The 21,983-nt window shown below is 40.1% G+C and overlaps 2 protein-coding genes across 5 annotated transcripts in view; one reads left to right on the top strand and one right to left on the bottom strand.

Annotated features, from left to right (window-relative positions):
• The window catches only part of LOC110677921 (probable serine/threonine-protein kinase DDB_G0282963), a 329,903-nt gene that overhangs the window by 104,685 nt on the left and 203,235 nt on the right, over positions 1–21,983 (top strand). The window lies entirely within an intron of this gene.
• Positions 1–21,983, bottom strand: part of LOC5573759 (phospholipase A1) — a 157,000-nt gene that overhangs the window by 19,109 nt on the left and 115,908 nt on the right. For all 4 annotated transcript variants that reach the window (XM_021849939.1, XM_021849938.1, XM_021849940.1 and 1 more), the window contains exons 3-5: positions 12,658–12,757; positions 2,717–2,874; positions 2,383–2,637 (exon numbers count right to left, since the gene is read on the bottom strand). In XM_021849939.1, the coding sequence (XP_021705631.1) occupies positions 2,383–2,637; positions 2,717–2,874; positions 12,658–12,757 (513 nt within the window). The remainder of the gene's footprint in view (positions 1–2,382; positions 2,638–2,716; positions 2,875–12,657; positions 12,758–21,983) is intronic.

The following is a 21,983-nucleotide window of genomic DNA, read 5'->3' as shown; positions in this document are numbered from 1 at the left end:
ATAGAAGTGCCCAAGTGGCTCTGCCCCCTATTTGATTAAGTTTTATAGAGTTTATCACTTATCCTTGACAGCCTAGTTATATTAGAACTTGAATCCAGTCTTAAGGTGAAACATCTCGGAATCCAAAGATGGCCGTCACAATGGCCGACTTATGCCCCTACTCACGTTTTCAAAGGCACAAAACTGGAGAAATAGTTGGTAAACATTTCTGATCTTCTTATTTTAAGCTAGCAGAAAAGTGCACAAAGCCAAAATAAAAAGTTCACTGTTGTTGGATGCTTCCTTCGCGTGATTTGTGCCTTTGAAGTTTCAGTGCAGTCTTAGAAATTGATTCCAAACTGTTTCACCTTAAAGCTTTTGGTAAAGAACATTTTACAAACTAGAACCATTTTTTTTTAAATCTAAGTGTAAAAATTTCCATACCACGTTTGCGTAGACTATTTTTACTAGTATACGACACTGAAGACAGCCTTACAGATGAAATCAAAATACGCGTATCTATTAGGGTACAATCTGTAGTAGAATCAAATGGTTTCCATTTATTCCTAATTTTATCGTTTTCATTGTTCTGATATTGGTGTGCTGTAAAAATAGTGGATCAATATCATACCGCACGACGGTATCAATTTATAGAAGACTGTGTTGATGACAGTCACTTACAATATGTTTCCGACCAGCGTGCAATAGTGCTAAAGTGGGGCAGATAAAGCCATTGCTAGAGAAAAAGCTGATATAAACGCCTGTTTCATCTAATGCTTGTCAACTCAAAAATTGCAGTACTTCCAAATACATTATACTCTTCACTTTTCCTACAAGGCACCTTGTTTTCACATCACTGTAAAATTGAGCTTACTCTGCCAAACCCACTTTGATTGATAGCGTTTCCTGTGAAGTGAAACCCATCGGCTTCAAAAACAGCGTCGAAAGCGAACGTTTCATTCAAACCCAATCAACATCCATAAATCAATAGTCGAAATGTCAGCGCCAAGTCCTGGAATGGAGCCAACTAGAAGCAAATATTTTCTTTTCCTCGAATGGGCTACCGAACGAATAATCTTCTTCTACGATGCTAGTAGATACCTATTGGATGATAACAACTGTCATCCGACTCAAAAAAAAAAAAAAGAACAAATCCGACACACAATGCGACTATCTCAGAAAAAGACGATTAAAATCTCTAAGACTGTGAACCGTTTCACCGATTCGTTTAACTTTTAGTTGAAATTTGACAGTTATTTTCCCTTCAAATAGTTAAATAAACTTCGCGGTCGACCCATTTGAGTTTTGACAGTCGAATAGTATTTCAGAACAAAGTTGACAGATGAATTGTAGTTATTCTCAAATCACCGGGAGCAGAAAATAACTTTTGAACTGTCAAGTTTAACCATGCTCCAGAGCAGGGTTATTTTCACCAAGAGGGGAAATAACTATCGAAGTGTCATATTCAAACTAAAAGTTAAACGAATCGGTGAAACGGTTCACAGCCTAAGGGGTCTTAAAGGACGTTTTAGCGCATCGTGTCTTCGGAGAATATGTTCAGAATTGAATTCAAGGTACATATTTTAACCAAATTATTATAAGGCTACATGGTTAATCCGAGTAAAAATAATGTTTTGAAATTGTAAAAATGAATCTTCCAGCTGTTTAGTGTAAACTTATCGAAAAACAAAATACGAATTTATAACTCTACAATTTAATTCCACCAGATTTTGTATCTTTTGACAGATAGGTATGCGTATTTCGACCTCAGCTCTAAGGCCGTCTATAATGTTATAATGTCGTGTACCAGTCGAGTCAATGAACACTGAATACGGCCTTACAATTGAGGTCGAAATACGCGTACCTTTCTATCGAAGGATACAAAAGCTAGTGGAATTAAATTGTTTAGTACCAAATTCAGTTTTTATTAATTTATTTCTAAATTATTTTTTACAGAGTAAGTGCTCAATTTGTATTCTACACCAAATTTAAAGTAGTTTTGATAATGATACTCAAAAGAGATCCAAACTTTTTTGTTTATCGTAATTATCGACTAGATGGAGCATGTCGTAGAGTTTCTATCATCATTCACAGGCGTATAATTTTTTTCGTCATAAAACCAAAGTTTTTGAAACTTTGGCAGTTTTTGTTGCAACACACCTTGAAATTTTATTTTCAACAATTTTGATGAAGTTACTAACTCTATAAAAAAACGATTCGAAAAACGTTGTTTTGTTGGGTTTCATCTTGTGGCTTAACCTCAGAACAATTTGGCACAAAGATGTAGAAAAACATTCTGATAATATTCTCTAAAACACCAATGCGTTAGAGCGCCTTCTGAGATTCTTTAAAGGTATTGACCGTTTTTTTCTGAAATGGTCCCATAGTTCAACAGTTTCTTACCCGTTATCCTCGGCAGTTTCATTCCCCACTCGTTGAGGGTTTTCCCCGCGAATCCAGCCACTTCCGCTCCCAGACTGAACCCGATCAGGTGAATTTGCTTCAGCGGGAAATTCGATAGCACCAAGAATCGGATGAACCGTGCAATGTACCGCCCAACTCGTGGCCCATTCTGGACGGAATTCACGTACCAAGGCAGCGCCGTAAGGGGGCTCCAATCCACCAGCACCACGTTGTAGTCCCCGGCATTCAGGAGAGCTGGGAAAAAGAATCCCAAGAAGAAAAAGAAAGCGGATCAGATTTTGATTTTGACCTTGTCCTCGAAGAAGGCACTTACCGTCCCGCATCTGTTTGCTGCTTTCGCCGTCGCCTCCCGGGGCCCGTTCCGAGAAGCCATGCATATAGATTACCATCGGATTGGTCCTGTTCAGGTGGGATTTCCTCAGGTGCTTCTTGTCGGAAACGTACAGCACGTCTCCTTTGTCGCGATTTTCCCTGCGGCAGTCGGAAGAAAGAAATAAGTATTAATCCCCGAACATGCTTCCGGCGGCGCTCGTCAGTCACGGCTTAGCCCATTAATGCCCAAGGTATTCTACAATTCTACCTAAGTCGCGAAATTGTAATCAATAGTTATCTTTCCATGAAATAAAAACAGATGGTCATAGCAGTAAACGTGCTGTTATTCATCATGACCAAGCTGAGGGTCGTGGGTTTGAATCCCGCTGGTCGAGAATAATTTTTTAATTAAAATTTTCTCGACTTCTGAGCGCAGAGAGTATATTCATGATTACCACACGATATGCATATCCAAATATGGTCAAATTGCGCAAAGAACGCACTCAGTTTATAACTATGGAAGTGCTCATAAGAACACTAAACAGAGAAGCAGACTCTGTCACAGTTTGGCGCGGTAAATGGCATTGGTACCTCGCGTACCTGCAGGAATAAAATAGACCCCTTTGTGCGGTCCTTAGCCTCTTGCCCAGCAACTCCTATCCCTACCTCCTCGTGGTACTGGCCGGGGTACGAGTAACCTTGGGGAAGATCGGGTAACCAACCCCCGGTGGGAACTTTGGTCGTATGCTGACCCCCCCTTGCTTTTGCAAACCTGGAGCGTCTGTACTCCACGTTAGGAGCGGCTCACAACAGCGTCTGTTCCCCATGTCAGGGGCGGCTGATCATCGTCCGAGTGCCAGAGAAGGACTCTAAGCTAAATTGCGCACTATGGCCCTCCGAACATTTAGGGGGAATGGTCCTCCGGAAATCTAGGGAGTTGGTGTCAGGCCCTGCAAGCCAACCGTAAAAACACATCAGCACAGGAACGTCAACGAGAGAATACGGACCGGAACAATCGGCAAAGACCACAGCGACGAAAATGGACTAGCGATTGGAAACTCGGTACGTGGAACTGCAAATCTCACAACTTCATTGGAAGTACTCGCATACTCTCCGATGTACTGAAGACCCGCGGTTTCATCGTAGCGCTGCAGGAGGTGTGCTGGACAGGAGCATTGGTGCGAACGTTTAGAGATAATCATACCATCTACCAGAGCTGCGGCAACACACGCGAGCTGGGAACAGCTTTCATAGTGATGGGTGATATGCAAAGGCGTGTGATCGGGTGGTGGCCGATCAATGAACGAATGTGCAAGTTAAGAATCAAAGGCCGATTCTTTAACTTCAGCATAATCAACGTGCATAGCCCACACTCCGGAAGCACTGATGATGACAAGGACGCATTTTACGCGCAGCTCGAACGCGAGTACGACCGCTGCCCAAGCCACGACGTCAAGATCATCATAGGAGATTTGAACGCTCAGGTTGGCCAGGAGGAGGAGTTCAGACCGACGATTGGAAAGTTCAGCGCCCACCGGCTGACGAACGAGAACGGCCTACGACTGATAGATTTTGCCGCATTCAAGAACATGGCCATTCGTAGCACCTATTTCCAGCACAGCCTCCCGTATCGGTACACCTGGAGATCACCTCAGCAGACAGAATCGCAAATCGACCACGTTTTGATCGATGGACGGCACTTCTCTGACATAACCGACGTCAGAACCTATCGTGGCGCCAACATTGACTCCGACCACTACCTGGTGATGGTGAAACTGCGCCCAAAACTATCCGTCATCAACAATGTACGGTACCGACGCCCGCCCCGGTACAATCTCGAGCGGCTGAAACAACCGGATGTCGCCAATGCGTACGCGCAGCATCTTGAGGCAGCGTTGCCGGATGAGGGCGAGCTCGATAGGGCCCCTCTTGAGGACTGCTGGAGGACAGTCAAAGCAGCCATTAACGACGCTGCCGAAAGCGTTGTCGGATATGTGGAACGGAGCTCAAGAAACGATTGGTTCGACGAGGAGTGCCAGGAGGTTTTAGAGGAGAAGAATGCAGCGCGGGCTGCAATGCTGCAGCATGGTACGCGGCAAAACGTGAAACGATACAGACTGAAGCGGAAACAGCAAACCCACCTATTCCGGGACAAAAAGCGCCGCCTGGAAGAGGTGGAATGCCAAGAGATGGAGTTGCTGTACCGTTCTTAAGAAACGCGGAAGTTCTATCAGAAGCTCAACACATCCCGCAAAGGCTTCGTGCCGCGAGCTGAGATGTGCCGGGATAAGGATGGGAGCATCTTGACGGACGGACGCGAGGTGATCGAAAGGTGGAAGCAGCACTACGATGAACACCTGAATGGTGCAGAGAACACAGGCACAGAAGGTCAGGACAGCGAAGGCGATGGCTACGTCAGCACAGCGGACAGCGGAAATCAACCAGCTCCTACGATGGGGGAAGTTAAGGATGCCATTCAACAGCTCAAGAACAACAAAGCCGCTGGCAAGGATGGTATCGGAGCCGAACTCATCAAGATGGGCCCGGACAGGTTGGCCGCTTGTCTGCATCGGCTGATAGTCAGAATCTGGGAAACGGAACAGCTACCGGAGGAGTGGAAGCAAGGCGTTATATGCCCTATCTACAAAAAGGGCGACAAACTGGAGTGTGAAAATTATCGTGCAATCACCATCCTAAACGCCGCCTATAAAGTGCTATCCCAGATTCTCTTCCGTCGTCTATCACCTATAGCAAACGAGTTCGTGGGAAGTTATCAAGCTGGTTTCATCGACGGCCGCTCGACAACGGACCAGATCTTTTCCGTGCGGCAAATCCTCCAGAAATACCGTGAGTACCAGGTCCCTACGCACCATTTGTTCATCGATTTCAAGGCGGCATACGATAGTATCGACCGCATAGAGCTATGGAAAATCATGGACGAGAACAGCTTTCCCGGGAAGCTCACAAGATTGATCAGAGCAACGATGGACGGTGTGCAAAACTGCGTGAAGATCTCGGGCGAACACTCCAGTTCGTTCTAGTCTCGGCGGGGACTACGACAGGGCGACGGACTTTCGTGCCTGTTGTTCAATATTGCGCTTGAAGGTGTCATGCGCAGAGCCGGATTTAACAGTCGAGGCACGATTTTCACGAGATCCGGACAATTTGTTTGCTTCGCGGACGACATGGATTTTATTGGGAGAAAATTTGAAACGGTGGCAGATTTGTTCACCCGCCTAAAACGCGAAGCAACAAGAGTCGGGCTAATGGTGAATGCGTCGAAAACAAAGTACATGCAGGTTGGCGGAACTGAGCGCGACAAGGCCCGCCTAGGAAGCAGTGTTACGATAGACGGAGATACCTTCGAGGTGGTGGACGAGTTCGTCTACCTCGGATCCTTGTTGACGGCTGACAACAATGTTAGTCGGGAAATACGAAGGCGCATCATCAGCGGAAGTCTTGCCTACTATGGGCTCCAGAAGAAACTGCGGTCAAGAAAGATTCACGCTCGCACCAAATGCACGATGTACAAAACGCTCATAAGACCGGTAGTCCTCTACGGGCATGAGACGTGGACTATGCTCGAGGAGGACTTGCAAGCTCTTGGGGTTTTCGAACGCCGAGTGCTAAGGACGATCTTCGGCGGCGTGCAGGAGAACGGCGTGTGGCGGCGAAGGATGAACCACGAGCTCGCTCAACTCTACGGCGAACCCAGTATCGTGAAGGTAGCTAAAGCTGGAAGGATACGCTGGGCAGGGCATGTTGCAAGAATGCCGGACAACAACCCTGTAAAGATGGTGTTCGCCACGAATCCGGTCGGAACAAGAAGGCGTGGGGCGCAGCGAGCTAGGTGGATTGACCAGGTACACCAGGACCTGGAGAGCGTGGGTCACAGTCGAGGATGGAGAGAAGCGGCCATGAACCGAGGGAATTGGCGAAATATTGTTGGCGAGGCTTTATCAAGATAATTGATGTAAAGCGAAATAAGTAAGTACAGTTTGGAGAAGAAGAAGAAGAACTCATTGCTATTGAGCAAAGTAATAAATTTTTCGTTTGTGAAAAGTTTTCACCGACTGAAGCGAGAATCGAATCCGCGCTTCGTAGCATTTCCTAAACAACTGACGCCGCTAATCGCACTGCCACGAAGCCCTCACATTTAAACACTTCAAAGCATCCTTATGATAGCCCATAGAATAAGTTTTCGTTTTAGTTCTGTTCCATGAGATGAAAGTTAGATCGAAAATTACAATTTTTGCATCAAAAAACAGTAAATGGCCATAAGTTTTCCAAATCTCAATCAGTTTTTATGTTTTTTGGTGTGAAAATCCCTTACTTGAATAGCTTTAACTAGTTTTGAATTGAGCTAGAAATCATAAAAATAAACTTTTGCCTCACTCGACTTGAACTTTTGGCCCACTAAACTTGAAAAATCACGATATTTCCTATTTTTGAATCAAAATTTAACGAGAAGACAAATGTTTTTTTTTTTCGTCATGGATTCGATTGTAGCTGCCAAGCAAAGATGTTGAGGAAGAAATAGATGCGTATAATTACACTCAAAAGTATTTCGATTTGATAAATTACAAGAAATCTAATTTATAAATCGGTTAAGGGGTCATCCATTAACCACGTGGAAATTTATTTTTTATGTCAAACGGATCACCCCCCGTGGTAGCAAATTTATATTTTTCTTCAATTTATCTTTTCGAAACTGTTAGACATAGAGAAAAATGATTTTCTGTATTAATATACTATTTTTAAATCAGTTTTCGATGTTTCTGTTTCAAAAATTTCGATTCCATCGTGTTTATCAGACGTTTAACATTCGACAACAATCAACTTTCTGAAGAGTTTTAGACCAATCTTGAGAAATTGCATTTCGACCCACCTTCGAACTCTCCATGGAGCGTTACGTAATTTGTGAAAGGTGCCATTGTTTTGTCACGCAACTATTATTTACAACTCTACCTCGTAACGTGTTATTTTAAAAACCTCGAGATACGCAACATAGCAAACTCTCATCGCTTACTGATCCATTAAGGCGATTCAAATTTTAAAAATGTTTGCAAATCCAATCTCTCTTATGCTCCCTACCATCCTTACCATGAAAACAGTATTCTATGAAATTTTCAGCTTTCTAGGTGGCGATTTAAAGGTGGCCCAATGACAATGCAGGTTTATATGGAAATTACTATGGAGAAATTTCGAGATAAGTTCCAAACACACTTGTTCTGTAATGTAAGTAGAAATTTATCATCCCATATTGAAAACTCATTCTTCAAACCTTAATGAAGGATGTTGCTGAAGAAACAAATCCGCTTTGAGCTAATTTTGTTTGGAATTTTTGTACATGTTTGCAGGACTTTAATCCAATTTTAAAGCTAGATAATAGCAAACAAACTCATGAATATCTATTCTGCTATCCGTCGGATTGAATTTTTCTCTTCAGCAAATTTCTTTATTACGATTTGAAGAATGAGTTTTTACTATAGAATAATGAGCTTACACTTACTTCACAGTACCAGCGTGTTTGGAACATATCTCAAAATTTTTCCATAGTAATTTCCATATAAACCTACATTGTCTTTGGGCCACCTTTCAATCACCACATAGAAAGCTGAAAATTTCACAGAACACTATTTTTATGGTAAGGATAGTAAGGAACATATGGGAGATTGGATTCTCAAATATTTTTAAATTTTGAACCGCCCTACTGCTCCATGTTCCCTCTTACTCCAAGCAAAACAGACCAATAATCCGGTAAACAAATTAAATAAACAAATAAAAATGATAAATCTTGCGGAAATAAGGAATGGAATAGTTTCAAGCGAATTTATACCTGATTTTGTAACAGTTATAATTTAATTCAATAATACACACTGAAGTTAAAGTGCTGATTCATGTGCAATCGGCGCTCACTGTCACAGTTTTATGTCCAATCAGCAAATACTTTGTCTGCGTTAGTATCTATTAGTAAAATGTGCATTCACTATTGAAATGTCAGCACACATATTATTCACGATTAGTTTGGTTTAATATTTGTTTCAACTCCATAGAAGATTTTGTACATCAAGAAAGGGATTTTTATTATCTACCCAAGTAAACACTTACCCGTTAATTAGCGTTAATTAGTTAAAATTGGAAAACCGAGATTTGCACAGCCGAGCTCGTGAGAACAATCTAATAATCACTAATACCTAATAGTTGCGTGCCAAACAAATGGCACCGTTCATAAAGTACTCAACGTTCTATGGACATTCAAAAGTTGGGTCAAACGTCAAACGTTGAGTCAAAAAAAAAAACGTTTCAATACAAAATGCATTCCGTAGGAGACGGAGCATATAAAAAAAATAAAATAACCGTAAAGTATCAAATGCAACATGCCTCATATGAAATAACGTAATCAATACGGACAAAATTTTGTATACTCATTTCATGGTCAAAAGATTGTCCTTTCAGATTCGCAAACGATTATGTGCGTCAATCTGTGTCTAAACTATTGCTATCAGTCTAAAAAGCCCCATTCATTTATTAAGTTAGCATCTAACAGAACTGAATCAACAATTTCACGCCACAATACTCGGTTGGTGGCCGCATCTCTCCATCCTCCAACCGAATCTGAAGCGAACACTATCTTTGAAGGGTTGCTGTCCGGCATTCATGCAACATGCCTTGCCCATCGTATCCTTCCAGCTTTGGCCACCCTCTGGATACTGGGTTCGCCGTAGAATTGGGCGAGCTCGTGTTTCATCCTTCGCCGTCACACACCGTTTTCCTGCACTCCGCCAAAGATCGTCCTAAGCACCCGACGTTCGAAGACTCCAAGTGCTTGCATGTCCTCCTCGAGCATCGTCCACGTTTCACGCCTGCAGAGGACTATCGGCCTTATGAGCGTTTTGTACATGATACATTTGGTGCGGGTGTAAATCTTTTTTGATCACAGCTTCTTGTTGAGGCCATAGTAGGCCCGACTTCCGCTGATGATGCGCCTCCGTATTTCACGGCTAACGTTATTGTCAGCCGTCAGCAAGGATGCAAGGTAGACGAACTCGTCGACCACTTCGAACGTATCCCCGTCTATCGTAACACTACTGCCTAGGCGAGCTCTGTCGCGCTCGGCCCCACCAGCTAGCATGTACTTTGTCTTGGTCGCATTCACCACCAGTCCAACTTTTATTGCCTCGCGTTTCAGGTGGGTCTGCCACCTTCTCAAATGTTCGGCCAACAATATCCATATTATCCGCGAAGCAAACAAATTGACTGGATCTCGTAAAAATCGTACCTCGACTGTTGAGCCCGGCTCTCAGCATAACACCTTCTAGCGCATTATTGAACAACAGGCACGAGAGTCCATCACCTTGTCGTAGTCCCCGGCAGGATCCAAAAGAAATAAAATGTTCGCCTGAAACCTTCACACAATTTTGCACACCTTCCATCGTCGCTTTTATCATTCTCGTGAGCTTCCCGGGAAAGCTGTTCTCGTCCATGATTTTCCATAGCTCTACGCGTTCGATACTATCGTATGCCGCCTTAAAATCGATGAAAAGGTGATGCGTTGGGACCCGGTATTCACGATATTTTTTGAGGATTTGCCGTACAATAAAGATCTGGTCTGTTGTCGATCGGCCGTCAACGAAGCCGGCTTGATAACTTCCCACAAACTCGCTTACTATAGGTGACAGACGACGGAAGATGATCTGGGATAATACTTTGTAGGCCGCATTTAGGATGGTGATCGCTCGAAAGTTCTCACAATCTAACTTGTCGCCTTTCTTGTAGATGGGTCTTCCTTCCACTCCTCCAGTAGCTGTTCTGTTTCCCAGATTGTGCCTATCAGCCGGTGAAGACAAACGGCCAGCCTCTCCGGGCCCATCTTTATGAGTTCAGCTCGGATACCATCCTTACCAGCTGCTTTATTGATCTTGAGGATGGCATTCCTTCACCTCCCTCAAAATGGGGGCTGATTGATGTCCAACCACCGCAGTGCCGACGAAGGCATTTCCTCCGTTGTCCTGACCTTCATTGCCTGTGCTCTCAGTGCCATTCAGATGTTCGTCGAAGTGCTGCTTCCACCTTTCGATCACATCACGCTCGTTCGTCAAAATGCTCCCATCCTTATGCTGCGGCATGACCGCCCGCGCTGCATTCTTCTCCTCCAGAATCTGCCTGGTTCGATGAGGAAGAACATCAAACCCAAAACATAAATTTTCAAGAGCACAAATCTAGAGAACTGAACAGCTGTTCAAGCTGAAAATTTGATCGATTGTTCACCACCAGCGTGTGATCAATCGATAAAATTTTCTGCTCAAACTGCTCTCTGGTTCTCCAGATTTATACTTCTGAAAATTTGAGATTTAGCTTCGATGCATCTTAACCTTAATCTAGCAGAAATTGGTAAACTTGCATGCAAGTTGGCTAGAATCGACAAATTCTGCATTTTCAATACCAAATATCTCAAAAACCTGACAAGCCATGATATTTCTGAAAACGGTAATGGATGAAAGTAAATATTTTGATGCTTAAGACAGAAAAAAAAGCTATTCATCATTGTAAAGGGAGTTTGCATGTCCGACAGCTCTGAAGGCAGCAATCACGGAGTACAGACTACTTGTCTTGGGCTTTTATACGACTAAAATATGCCCTGTCAACTCTACAATAGTAGTTAGTATACTAGCATGCAGGGTGAATGAAAGAGCTATTTAGTTATTTGGGTTGTTGCTCTAAAAGTAATTGGGTAATCATCTTAACATGATTTAGTCTTCGAAGTGAATAATAACTAATTACTCAGAACTCCAATCAAAACATGGTCTTTAACAAAGTTGTTACTGGGGAAATTTCACTTGAGAAGATTGTGAATATTTCAACAGAATGTTTTAACGAAAAGTTAGAAAGCTGAACACAAAATGTTGGCATTTCTCATAGTAATTCCCATATGAACTATAACAAGGCAGAATACGCTTTTGTCTCAAACCAAAATATCACTATTTACTTATTTAAGGGTAGTCGAATCCATTACCGTTTTTGAAAATGTCATAGCACGTCTAGTTTTTGAGATATTGACTGTTGAAAATACGATTCTTGACTATTTTAGCCAACTTGCATGCAAGTTTGTCAGCTTGATTTGTTTAATTTGCCACATAATTCAAACTTCATATTTATAACAAAATTTACCAATATAAGTTTAGATTACTTTCGATGCTCAAACGTTATTTTCTGATAATTAGGAAAAGTATATTTTGGCATATAAGAGAAACAAAAAATTTTGTATGGAGAATGCAAGCATGTTGAAAAAATCTAATTAATCTAAATCTCTTCGTGCAATTTCAATCAAATTATGTATGAAATAAAAGTTAATTTCCTATTTTGCTTGCTTGGTGGATTAGATCACAAAAAAGTTTGATAAATCATACTTTAAATATTAAATAAACACAATGAAACCAGTGTTTTATACAAGTTTGGTGACCTGTAGCTAAAAATTGTGACGTGCTGAAACATTTCTGAGAACGGCATCAGATTCACATAATTTGATCTTTGAGACACGCAAAAATGTTGTTACGCTGTGTAATTGTTGTATGCCCAGATAAATTTATTCCAAATAATTTTAAATTTTGGGAGAATCGTTATTGACAGGGAAGCTAAACCTTAAAAATTGCATAGTGTGAGACATTTAATCATGCTGGAGCGCATATGCACAAGGTTGAATAAAAAAATGGCCTAGAAACAAGTTCTCCAAAAATATTACAATAGTATTTAATTTCATTTTAAAGGTTTATGAGCTATAAACAATGTCCCTAAACCCTTGGCACGTGCTGAAGAACGCTTGGCATACGGCGTATCTGTCCTCAAAATGTGACGCTGGGCATTAACGGGTTAAGGCAAAACAATGGATACTGTAGTCTGGATGCAATGTCATTTCGTATTCCACTCAACTGTGCAGCTTACCTCGTGAACAGGAAAAACTGAATATCTTTCGGCTCCCGGATGGGGCAGCAGTTTTCACAGTCACCTCGCGGGGCCGGCGAGTACATCAGAGGGAGACCACCTGTAACGTCGAAAGGAAATATGGAAAATGGTATCATCAGCGAAATTATGCAGAGTGTACAGATTGAGGAGAGCCCTGGAAAAGTTAAAAATGTTAATTCATTGAAGAAATACAATTTTTATAATCTGTTTACTTTATTCACGTGATATCCGATACCACTACTTAGGCTTAACATATTTAGATGTAGCTATATATATTCAAAAACAAAACTCATTTTACCGGTATACCTTCACCACTATCAATTCCAGTGGAGCCTAACTGAAAGGATATGCCAAATGACAACGTCATCACCACCGGTAACAGCCAACCTTCGTCGGTAAGCATTTCAACCGTATTCCACATAAAATGGAAAATAAAGGTTGAGTCGAGGTCTACACAGGTATAACAACCAGCACCATTGTGTCGCCTGATTCATTTAGACAACGATGTCAGTTTGCGGGATTTGCAATTAATTATTGTAGGGTGCCGGTGCCAATAGTGGACTACCTAAGCTTTAAAAAATCATAACAAAATAACGAAAAGCCTTAACAGAGATCTTTCGGCGTCAACAGAAAGATTTCAACCTCTACTATATGGGAAAAATATGAAAAGAGTGATAAAACTAATTTTTTAACATAAAATCGCTTGAGCCACTATTGGTACACGTGTTCCAGTAGTTGCGCTAGTGCTCCAGTAGTAGACGTTCGTGATTGATACAAGGAATTTTAAACAAAATGGTAATTTTTACATAGCTTTTACATTTTTCCCACGAATCAGCAATTAATATCTTTCGAATGAAGCATAAAGTACATCTCTGGGACTTTTCTTCATTTTTATACATCCATTTTAAAAACTGCTTCCATCCGTTGATCCACTACTGGGACACAACGGCGACTATTGGTGCAAGGGAGCAAATTTTTTGCGTAAACTTAATCATTTATATGACTTTTCAATAGAATAAAAAGCTGAAATTTGGCAAATCCACTAAACTAGGGGCGATCTATCCACCAAAAATAACACATGTCATTTTTATCGAAAAATGTATGTTTTATTCCATAGTCCAATCTACTGGTACATTACAACCATTGGTACCGGCACCCTATGTAGTGGTGGATGGAACTCCCTTTTCTTTTTTGCTGTAGATTCGGCTTTCTAGCTACGGTCGGTTTTCGAAGCGCCCTTGGTTGAAGGCTGACCTAACCCAAACCTAGTTAAATGTGTGTGGTTTTCAATGCCGGGCAACATTGTCGGCGACAATGAGAGTTCTGTATGCACGTGGTTGCTGTAGAATTCTAGTCTAGGGATGACTTTCAGTTCCATGCTTAATCATCAGACGTCATTACATTTGATTTCTTATGAGTTATATTTCTAGACTCTTTCCCTTTTTCACACACAACATTTCAAAGTGCTTATATAACCAGAGCAAGCCTGTCTGGGGCCTTCCTTAGCCGACTGGTTAGAGTCCGTGGCTACAAAGCGCAGCCATGCTGATGGTGTCTGGGTTCGATACCCGGTCGGTCCAGGATCTTTTCGTAATGAAAATTTCCTTGACTTCCCTGGGCATAGAGTATTACCGTACCTGCCACACGATATACGAATGCAAAAATAACAAGTGTGGCAAAGAAAGCTCCCAGTTAATAACTGTAGAAGTGCTCATAAGAACACTAAGCTGAGAAGCAAGCTCTGTCCCAGTGAAGACGTTATGCCAAGAAGAATAAGAAGAAGAGGGGGATTGTTACTCGTTTCAGATATAATCAATTTCGCCTTAGTGATTAATTTGCCCCCGATTTACGGTATCCCTTTTCTAGTTTCCAATGGACTAGCGAGTGGTCAACACGAAGATACGTACTATATGCCTTTAGATAGAGGTTGAAAAAAAAATCTAGAAAAGCTACCGGCCGGATTTGAACAAACTACCCTGAGCATACCCAGTAAACACAAACTCGTATATGATAGCCAGTGGCGCAACCAGGGGGGGGATTTGGGGGTCAAAACCCCCCCCCAGAGCCGAAAAAAATTAAGGATTACCAAGTATATTTTTGAAACTCATTACTACACATCTCGTGCAACCACGCAGCAGTAACTCAGTTTGGTTCTTACAAACACTAAGAGTTTCAGTGGTTTTAAGGTTACATCTTCAAAATTGTGTTTTTTTTTCAACTCTTATAAGTATTTGTTTTAAACAAGCTCATAAATAACGAAATTTTCTTGCTTTTTCCTAATACCAAATTGAGGGCTTTGTGTGAGAAGTTTGTCAAATATTTAGTAATCAGTTAAGTATTCTTAGGGAAATCTGAAAATTACGATATAATGTTCTTTGAAGTTCTCAAGATCTTCATTTGGCCAACGTGGTGCCAGAAACATAAATGCTCATTACTCAAAAACGACTGCACAAAATTGCTTATTTTTTCACAACAGGCACTCATAAATGTATTATTTCGGAGAGCGAATATCCGAAAAAAACATAATAAATCTGTGACCTGCGATGAGTGGGTTATGGCTACGCGTCGGTCCACAAAGAAATTTCTGTATATCTCTAGATCTAGATGACCAATCATCAATATTTGATCAATAGTTTTTTGAGAATTTGTGAAAAAATGGTGCTTAAACATAGAAAAAAAAAAAAGTTATTGCAATTTGAATATATTTTTTGTAGTGAAAAAATGATGCTGCTAGTAGAGGGGTTAACCAATAGGACTACAAAATCATCCAAAAATAAAATTTGATGGTCCTATTGAAAACAAACAAGATGTTCGCACATATTTGGTTATACAATCTTAACAGTGAAAGCAAAACTCGTTTTCGACTTTTAGAATCGATCCTCTTAATTGTCGATTTTTTAATATGAGACAGTTATGCTCGCACTGGAAGTTAGATGTTGCAATGCTGGTTTGCTTTCGACCGACTGTAACAGTAGTTGCAATGATTTCTAAAGCAAAAGTTTGCGCTTAAAGATCATTCTCATCGTTAAAAATATGAAAATATGTTTGAAGAACAACACAGATGGTCGACTAAACGGTGTCGTGTCGATGTATTGTAGACTTGTTCAATAAATTTTTACTATGCGTGTTAAAATAGTGAAGTTCACTCAAATCTTCAAGTTGATTTTTTTCTAATTAAAAATACTCCCTCAAATTCAAATTTTCAAACCCCCCCCAAAACCAAATCCTGGTTGCGCTACTGATGATAGCGCATAAGAGTACAAAAGTGGAGGCGATATACGTACATGCGCCATTAAACTGCATGCAAAGTGTACGTATATCGCCTCCACATCTGTACTCTTAAATCCTATTATATACGATCGTGTGTTTACTGGGTAGTTTATATGAATAGCTGCGCGTTTACTGCAACGGCAATACAGGTTCCCTGAAATTTGAAGATATCAATAATAAAATTGGCAAAAAGTTCCGATGTTTTGCGTTTGAGCAGCATCAACAATTTTGGAACAGCTTTCTTATGATATGAATATAAAACTATTGAATATTCACAGCAGGGAAGAAGAAAGCTGTTAAAACGATAGGATCTATCTGCGATGGCAGAGTTCCAAACGTTCAATTTGACCCCCAAACGACTCCAGGCAAACACTGGAAAAGCTTTGGAGACAAGGAAAGAGTACCACCTCCTGCAGCGGGCGCCGAAGTGTCCACTACTCAGCTCATTTATCATAATTAGTACCACAATCAGAAATCACCAAAACATATTTCCAACTAGCCATTCTCAAACTGTCATTGTGATATTCTAGGCAAAGTTCTGACCACAACACGGGTTACCTCTGAACAAAAAATAACACGGCCTCTGATTCTAATTATGACACCATAGTCGCCACCTCGCTGTTAGCACTATTATTGCCGCAAATGAAAATCCAAACGACGACGAAAGGAACTCTCGCACTTTCCCGGGATGGGGAGCAGACCGGCGTGTGACAGGTCTTAATTTTCTTTTCACCGGCCGCGCCAGACTTAACCACTAAACATCCAATTCAATCATATTTTCTCTCTCTGCGATGAAAGCGACGATGCACTAAGGGATATTTGGCGAATCTAGCTGGCCAAAAGTCATTTTTGCCATTACGTTGCATATAAGCCTACTTTATATCAAGGAAATGCACATCATAACCTGAGAGAGAGGAGACAGCTCATTGACAGTTGGCATGTTTTCTTGCCTTCTTTGACTTTTTCATTTAATTCTTGGGTTGCGCACAACGATCAAATGAACTTTATGTGGTCAAAATAAAATTCACTTTTTCTTGTTCGCTAGGAAGAAGGATATGAATATAAAAAAATAAATCAGTTTGTCAACACACAACTAGGTACTCAACTTTTTTAAACGTGAAAACATCGAAAATCGCCATAGAAATTCTGATTACACTTACATGAATTTTGACAGTTTTTCACGCTTTGCCCTTCGAATGTGCCGATTTTCCAGTGACAGTTGGTGACAGGTTCCGTTTACTTTTGGAAGCTCGTAATTTAAGCCAGCTGTCCCCTCTCTCTCATAACGGTCTACATTTCCTAACAACAAAAAACGTGCTTAAAAGTACTACTTTTCAGCACTCTTTTCGGTGCTGAAAAGTAGTACTTTTCAGTTATGTTTTGGGAGTCACCAACTAAATATCTTCGCAATTCATTGAACCGCCCTGTGTATCTCAATGACTAGTTTGTGACAATTCTTCTGCTTCTACAACCATCGGATGTTTCGTAACCGACTAAAGGGAGCCCAGGTAATCATTCTGATTTAGAATCAGGTCACCCAGTGTTCGTAAAGGTTGCTGTTGAGTAAATTCCCAAATTTCCGGAGCCTAACTTCACGCTTATTCACGGTTTGTGCATGCAGTTTGGCACATGGGGAATAACTTAAATAAGTAAAAAACTGCATGCGGCGTCTTACCTGGTTCGTCGTCGGAATCAGATCGATAGAATAATGATTAAAGCGAGACAATTTGTGACTGTCTTACTCAAGATCACACTGCTACATGGAAAACTAACTGAGTCTATGCGTTGCATGAAAGGTCATGTGGAGACCCTTGAAATACGATTGTGATGTTAGAAATTATTCAAAAGAACGGCATTTTTCGTAATAGCAAAAAATGTTGTATGCAACTCGTTGCAAAACTCGATTTTTTCAGCACTCGTTGCATTTATCCTACTCGGCGAGCCTCGTTGGATAACTGTACAGCTCGTGATGAAAAAATCATCATTTCGCAATTCCGTACTATATGAGCCAACTTTTTATCTAAGAATATTGTTCATTTCTAACGGCCTACTTATCCTACCAGATGAAACAGTGCTGAAAAGTTCTACTTTTCCGTACTGTTAACGGTGCTGAAAAGTAGCACTTTTCAGCACTGTTTTTGGTGTCGTCAACTATTGAATTATTCTGATCACACGTCTCAGCAATTAGATGCTCTGAATTATTAAAAAAAAAACTCATTCAACTAGTTTCTGATTCTACATCCATTGGGCGTTCCAAATCAGACACATGAGAGCTATTCTAATTAAGATTCGGATCGTCTAGCGGACGTAGAAGATGTAGTAAAGTTGGAAAGTCAAGCTCACAAAAAAACGGATCTTCCTACGGTGGCTCGTGCAGGCCTCATCTACCAACATGAGGATCAACTGTGGGTAAAATATGACTGAAAATTGCATGAGAATTCGGCGTCTTACCTGTTGTGTAGTTCAAATGTGATACCGATGGGATAGAGAAAAATTGTGACATTCCTGTACGAACAGTAGCATAGTCGATACGACACGTGGATGTTTGTCTATGAGGGTTGCCTTCTATTTCTAGAAATAATCCAACTAGAACGGCATTTTCATAATTGCATAAAATGTTGCATGTAACGCGTTGCAAAACTCGATTTTTTCAGCATTCGTCGTATTTATCCAACTTGGCAAGCCTCGTTGAATAAATGTACAACTCCTGCTGAAAAAATCATCATTCTGCAACTTGTTGCATAAATAACTATTTCTCATCACTGATATTAGCACATCAGTGTACTGATATCACTGAAATTTGCTCATCTGCACATTAATGATATTTGAAAACCTCAATTTTCAACACGGAATTTATTCATTATTTGTCCAGTAAAAAAAAAACTAGAAGAATTCTTCCAAAGAATTCATGAGGAATATCTCTTGTGAATCTTCCACGAACTTTTCAGGTATCATTCTATATAGATAGAAAATCTTTATTTGAGTGACCCTATAACTTACTGTCTTTCGGGTCACATCATTCTATATGAATCAATTCAATCGTATAGAATGCATGAAAAGGCTATATACCTAGATAAACGATGCCACAAAATTTGGATGAAAATAAAAATAAAAATCCCAGCAAGCCTCGAACGCGGGTGTTTAGGATTAAGAATCGAACACCTTACCACTGTACCACCGAGGGCTACTTAATAGACAGGTCATCATTTGCAAATATTAATGCATGTTTCCTGTACAGCAACACATACTTTGTTGTTCTTTGAGGCCCATCGCCAGTAGATACCAAGTTTGGGTGGCAATTTTTGCTAAGTTATTGCGACTTCGTAAGATGTTGTCTGGATTGATATATGATCTGTCAGTTTTTACAACTTGACGCGATTCTATGTCGCACTATTTACGACATGTTTTGTCGTCAACACAGATTGTCGTATATAAATCGTAGTTGGGATTTATATACAACTTGTGTCGACATTGATAACGCCTTATTTGGCATTTTGTGCAATTCTGATTTTTGGCGTACGAATATGTGATTTTGGATGCACATTCTTATACGATACGTGGTTTACTGGGTATGTGCTTTTGAAAGGTTCCTCTGAGAATTTCTACGAAATTTCTTCATGAATTATTTCTGTACTTTTTCAGTGCTTTCTCCAAGAACTCCTTTACAAGTTTACACTTAGTTTTTTTCTGGGATTTCCACGGAAAATCATTAGTAGTTATTAGTCAACAAAAAATTTCTGCAGTTTCCTAGGCTTTCTGATCTCACCAGAAAATGTTTCGAAGAATGTCAATCAAATTGCTTAAAAAAATCTCCTGAAGAATTCCGCCAGAGATTGATCAAGCAATTCTTCAAGGCCTTTTACGTAATTATTACATATAAATTTAATATAAGTTTGAGATATCATTCATATAATAATTATAAATAATTAATCATTTGTCTCAGGAGACTCACCAAAATTGTCTTCAAGATCACCAAGCAATAATTCCATCTAAAAATTCTTAATTTTTTTTTTTCTATTTTGCCCTCAAGATTTTTTCATAAGTTTCTCTTTCGATTTCTTTAACAAATCTTTCAGAAAATCTCTCGGAACTTCATCAAGCACTGAAAAATTCGCAGCAAAAATTTTCCAAAACTCCCTGCAAAAATTCATTTAATGATTTTTCCAAGTGTTACTCTAAGAATTCCTCCTAATGTAACAAAACATTTTCATAAGAAAATTAACATTCAATCGGAAAAATGTTCGTATTTTCTCATAGAAGTTTTCTATAGATTCACTGCTTTATTAAACTCTCTAAGGTTTCTTTAGATTAATAATAAAATAAAAAATAATAATAAAATAATAAAAAAAATAAATGGTGTTGCATAGTCCTTCAAAACCCTTTTAATTTTTTAAATTCCTCCAAAAAAACCTCTTCAACCTTTTTTTTTAGATATCAACATTCCAATAAAGTTTCTAACGGAATAAGTTCAACTGTTCTCTCAAAATCTCTTCTACGAAAAAACTCAAAAATTTTCTAAGCAGGGATTTCTTTAGAATTATTGTTTTCCTTGGGATGACGTCCGAGGATTCTTCCGCAAAACTCACCAAAGAATCATCCAAGTATCTTCCGGAGATTTTATGTTTTAAAACAACACAAGCGGTTCTTATGGAGTTATAGTTTTTTTTTATTTACTTAAGGATTTTGGAATTCTAGAACTTCTCAAAAAACTTCTTCAGAAATTGGATATGGTTTTCTTTGAGGTTTTTCCAGGAAAACTTAAATAAAATTTTGATGGTTTCCTTAGAAAGTTACTGTACAAAGCACTTCATATCCATATCTAACTAATATCAGATTTCTAGAGTAACACATACAAAAAAAATTAGAACGACTTCTTAACAAATGTGTTTGCAGCCGGACCTCTTCCCGTACCCCTTGGAACAGGAACTAATCGATTGTTGTATGCTATAATTTAGGAAATGTTGTAGAGTTTGAGAGATTTGGATAAAAAATTCTTTGATTAAGATGATTATAGAACGAAGCCACACCTCGAATTTTCCCTAGCACAAGACTTGAGAATCAAACAGCGCTCAGTGTAGAATTTTTTTTCCGATTGGTCACCACCAGCAAGCAAACAATTTGATCGAATTTCTACGCGAACGGTCATCAAGTTCTCAAGTTCTCTAGACTTGTGCACTGGAAAATTCAAAGTTTGGCTTCGTTTTATAATCATCTTAACCTTCCTTAGTCCCTAACAAAAAGCAGCTCGCAATAATCAGTGTGTTGACCGAATTTAGTTCTGTTGGGCTTAAATGAAGGGCACATATGTCTAGTTTCAGAAACCCTCCCGGAGATCCGGATTTGGTCACTGTGGCCACCGGGAACCTGCTACATCTGAAAAAAGTCCCTCTAGAGACCTTTACTTTGACGACCTGTAGTTTCGTAACTAAACAAGCAATCTGAACCGTTTTCATATTGTTGAATAGGTATTCACGTGGACTGGGAATTGAGATTCTCAAATCACTTAGTTATCCATACCCGGTTCCGGAAACCCGGAACATCAGAAAAGTAAGTTTCCATCGCAGTTCTGTATATGTAATTCACATCGGTACTATTCGGTTGATAGATATTTTGATATTATTTTTTTTCTGTAATAAGGAACCAATTACCGGCGCACATTCTCTGAAAAATTTGGTCCAGTATGGTCCATTCGGAACCGGTTCCTGAAGTCCCGGGAGGTGGCCAATCTGGACAATTCGATTAAATTACTCAGATTTGAACCCCAAAACCAAATGAATTGTGTCCAATTCCTTACGATTACGGGGAAACCCGTAATATGGGACCCCTAAGTTTTAGCACCAAAAGTAGGCATGCGACGGCTCATTCTTCATGATTTTGAATACCTGTGACTCTGCTAGCTCAATTATTGATGAATGACCACTTTGGTTCTACTGGCCCACCGAAATAACTAAGGAATGGCCACCGAAGATGCCCGTATTGTGGATCATTGTAGTTTTTGTACCAAAACTAGGCATGCGACGACTCATTCTTCATGA

This window comes from Aedes aegypti, chromosome 3 (genome assembly GCF_002204515.2).
Source record: "Aedes aegypti strain LVP_AGWG chromosome 3, AaegL5.0 Primary Assembly, whole genome shotgun sequence".
Classification (NCBI taxonomy): domain Eukaryota; kingdom Metazoa; phylum Arthropoda; class Insecta; order Diptera; family Culicidae; genus Aedes; species Aedes aegypti.
This window is presented reverse-complemented; position numbering and strand designations above follow the sequence as displayed.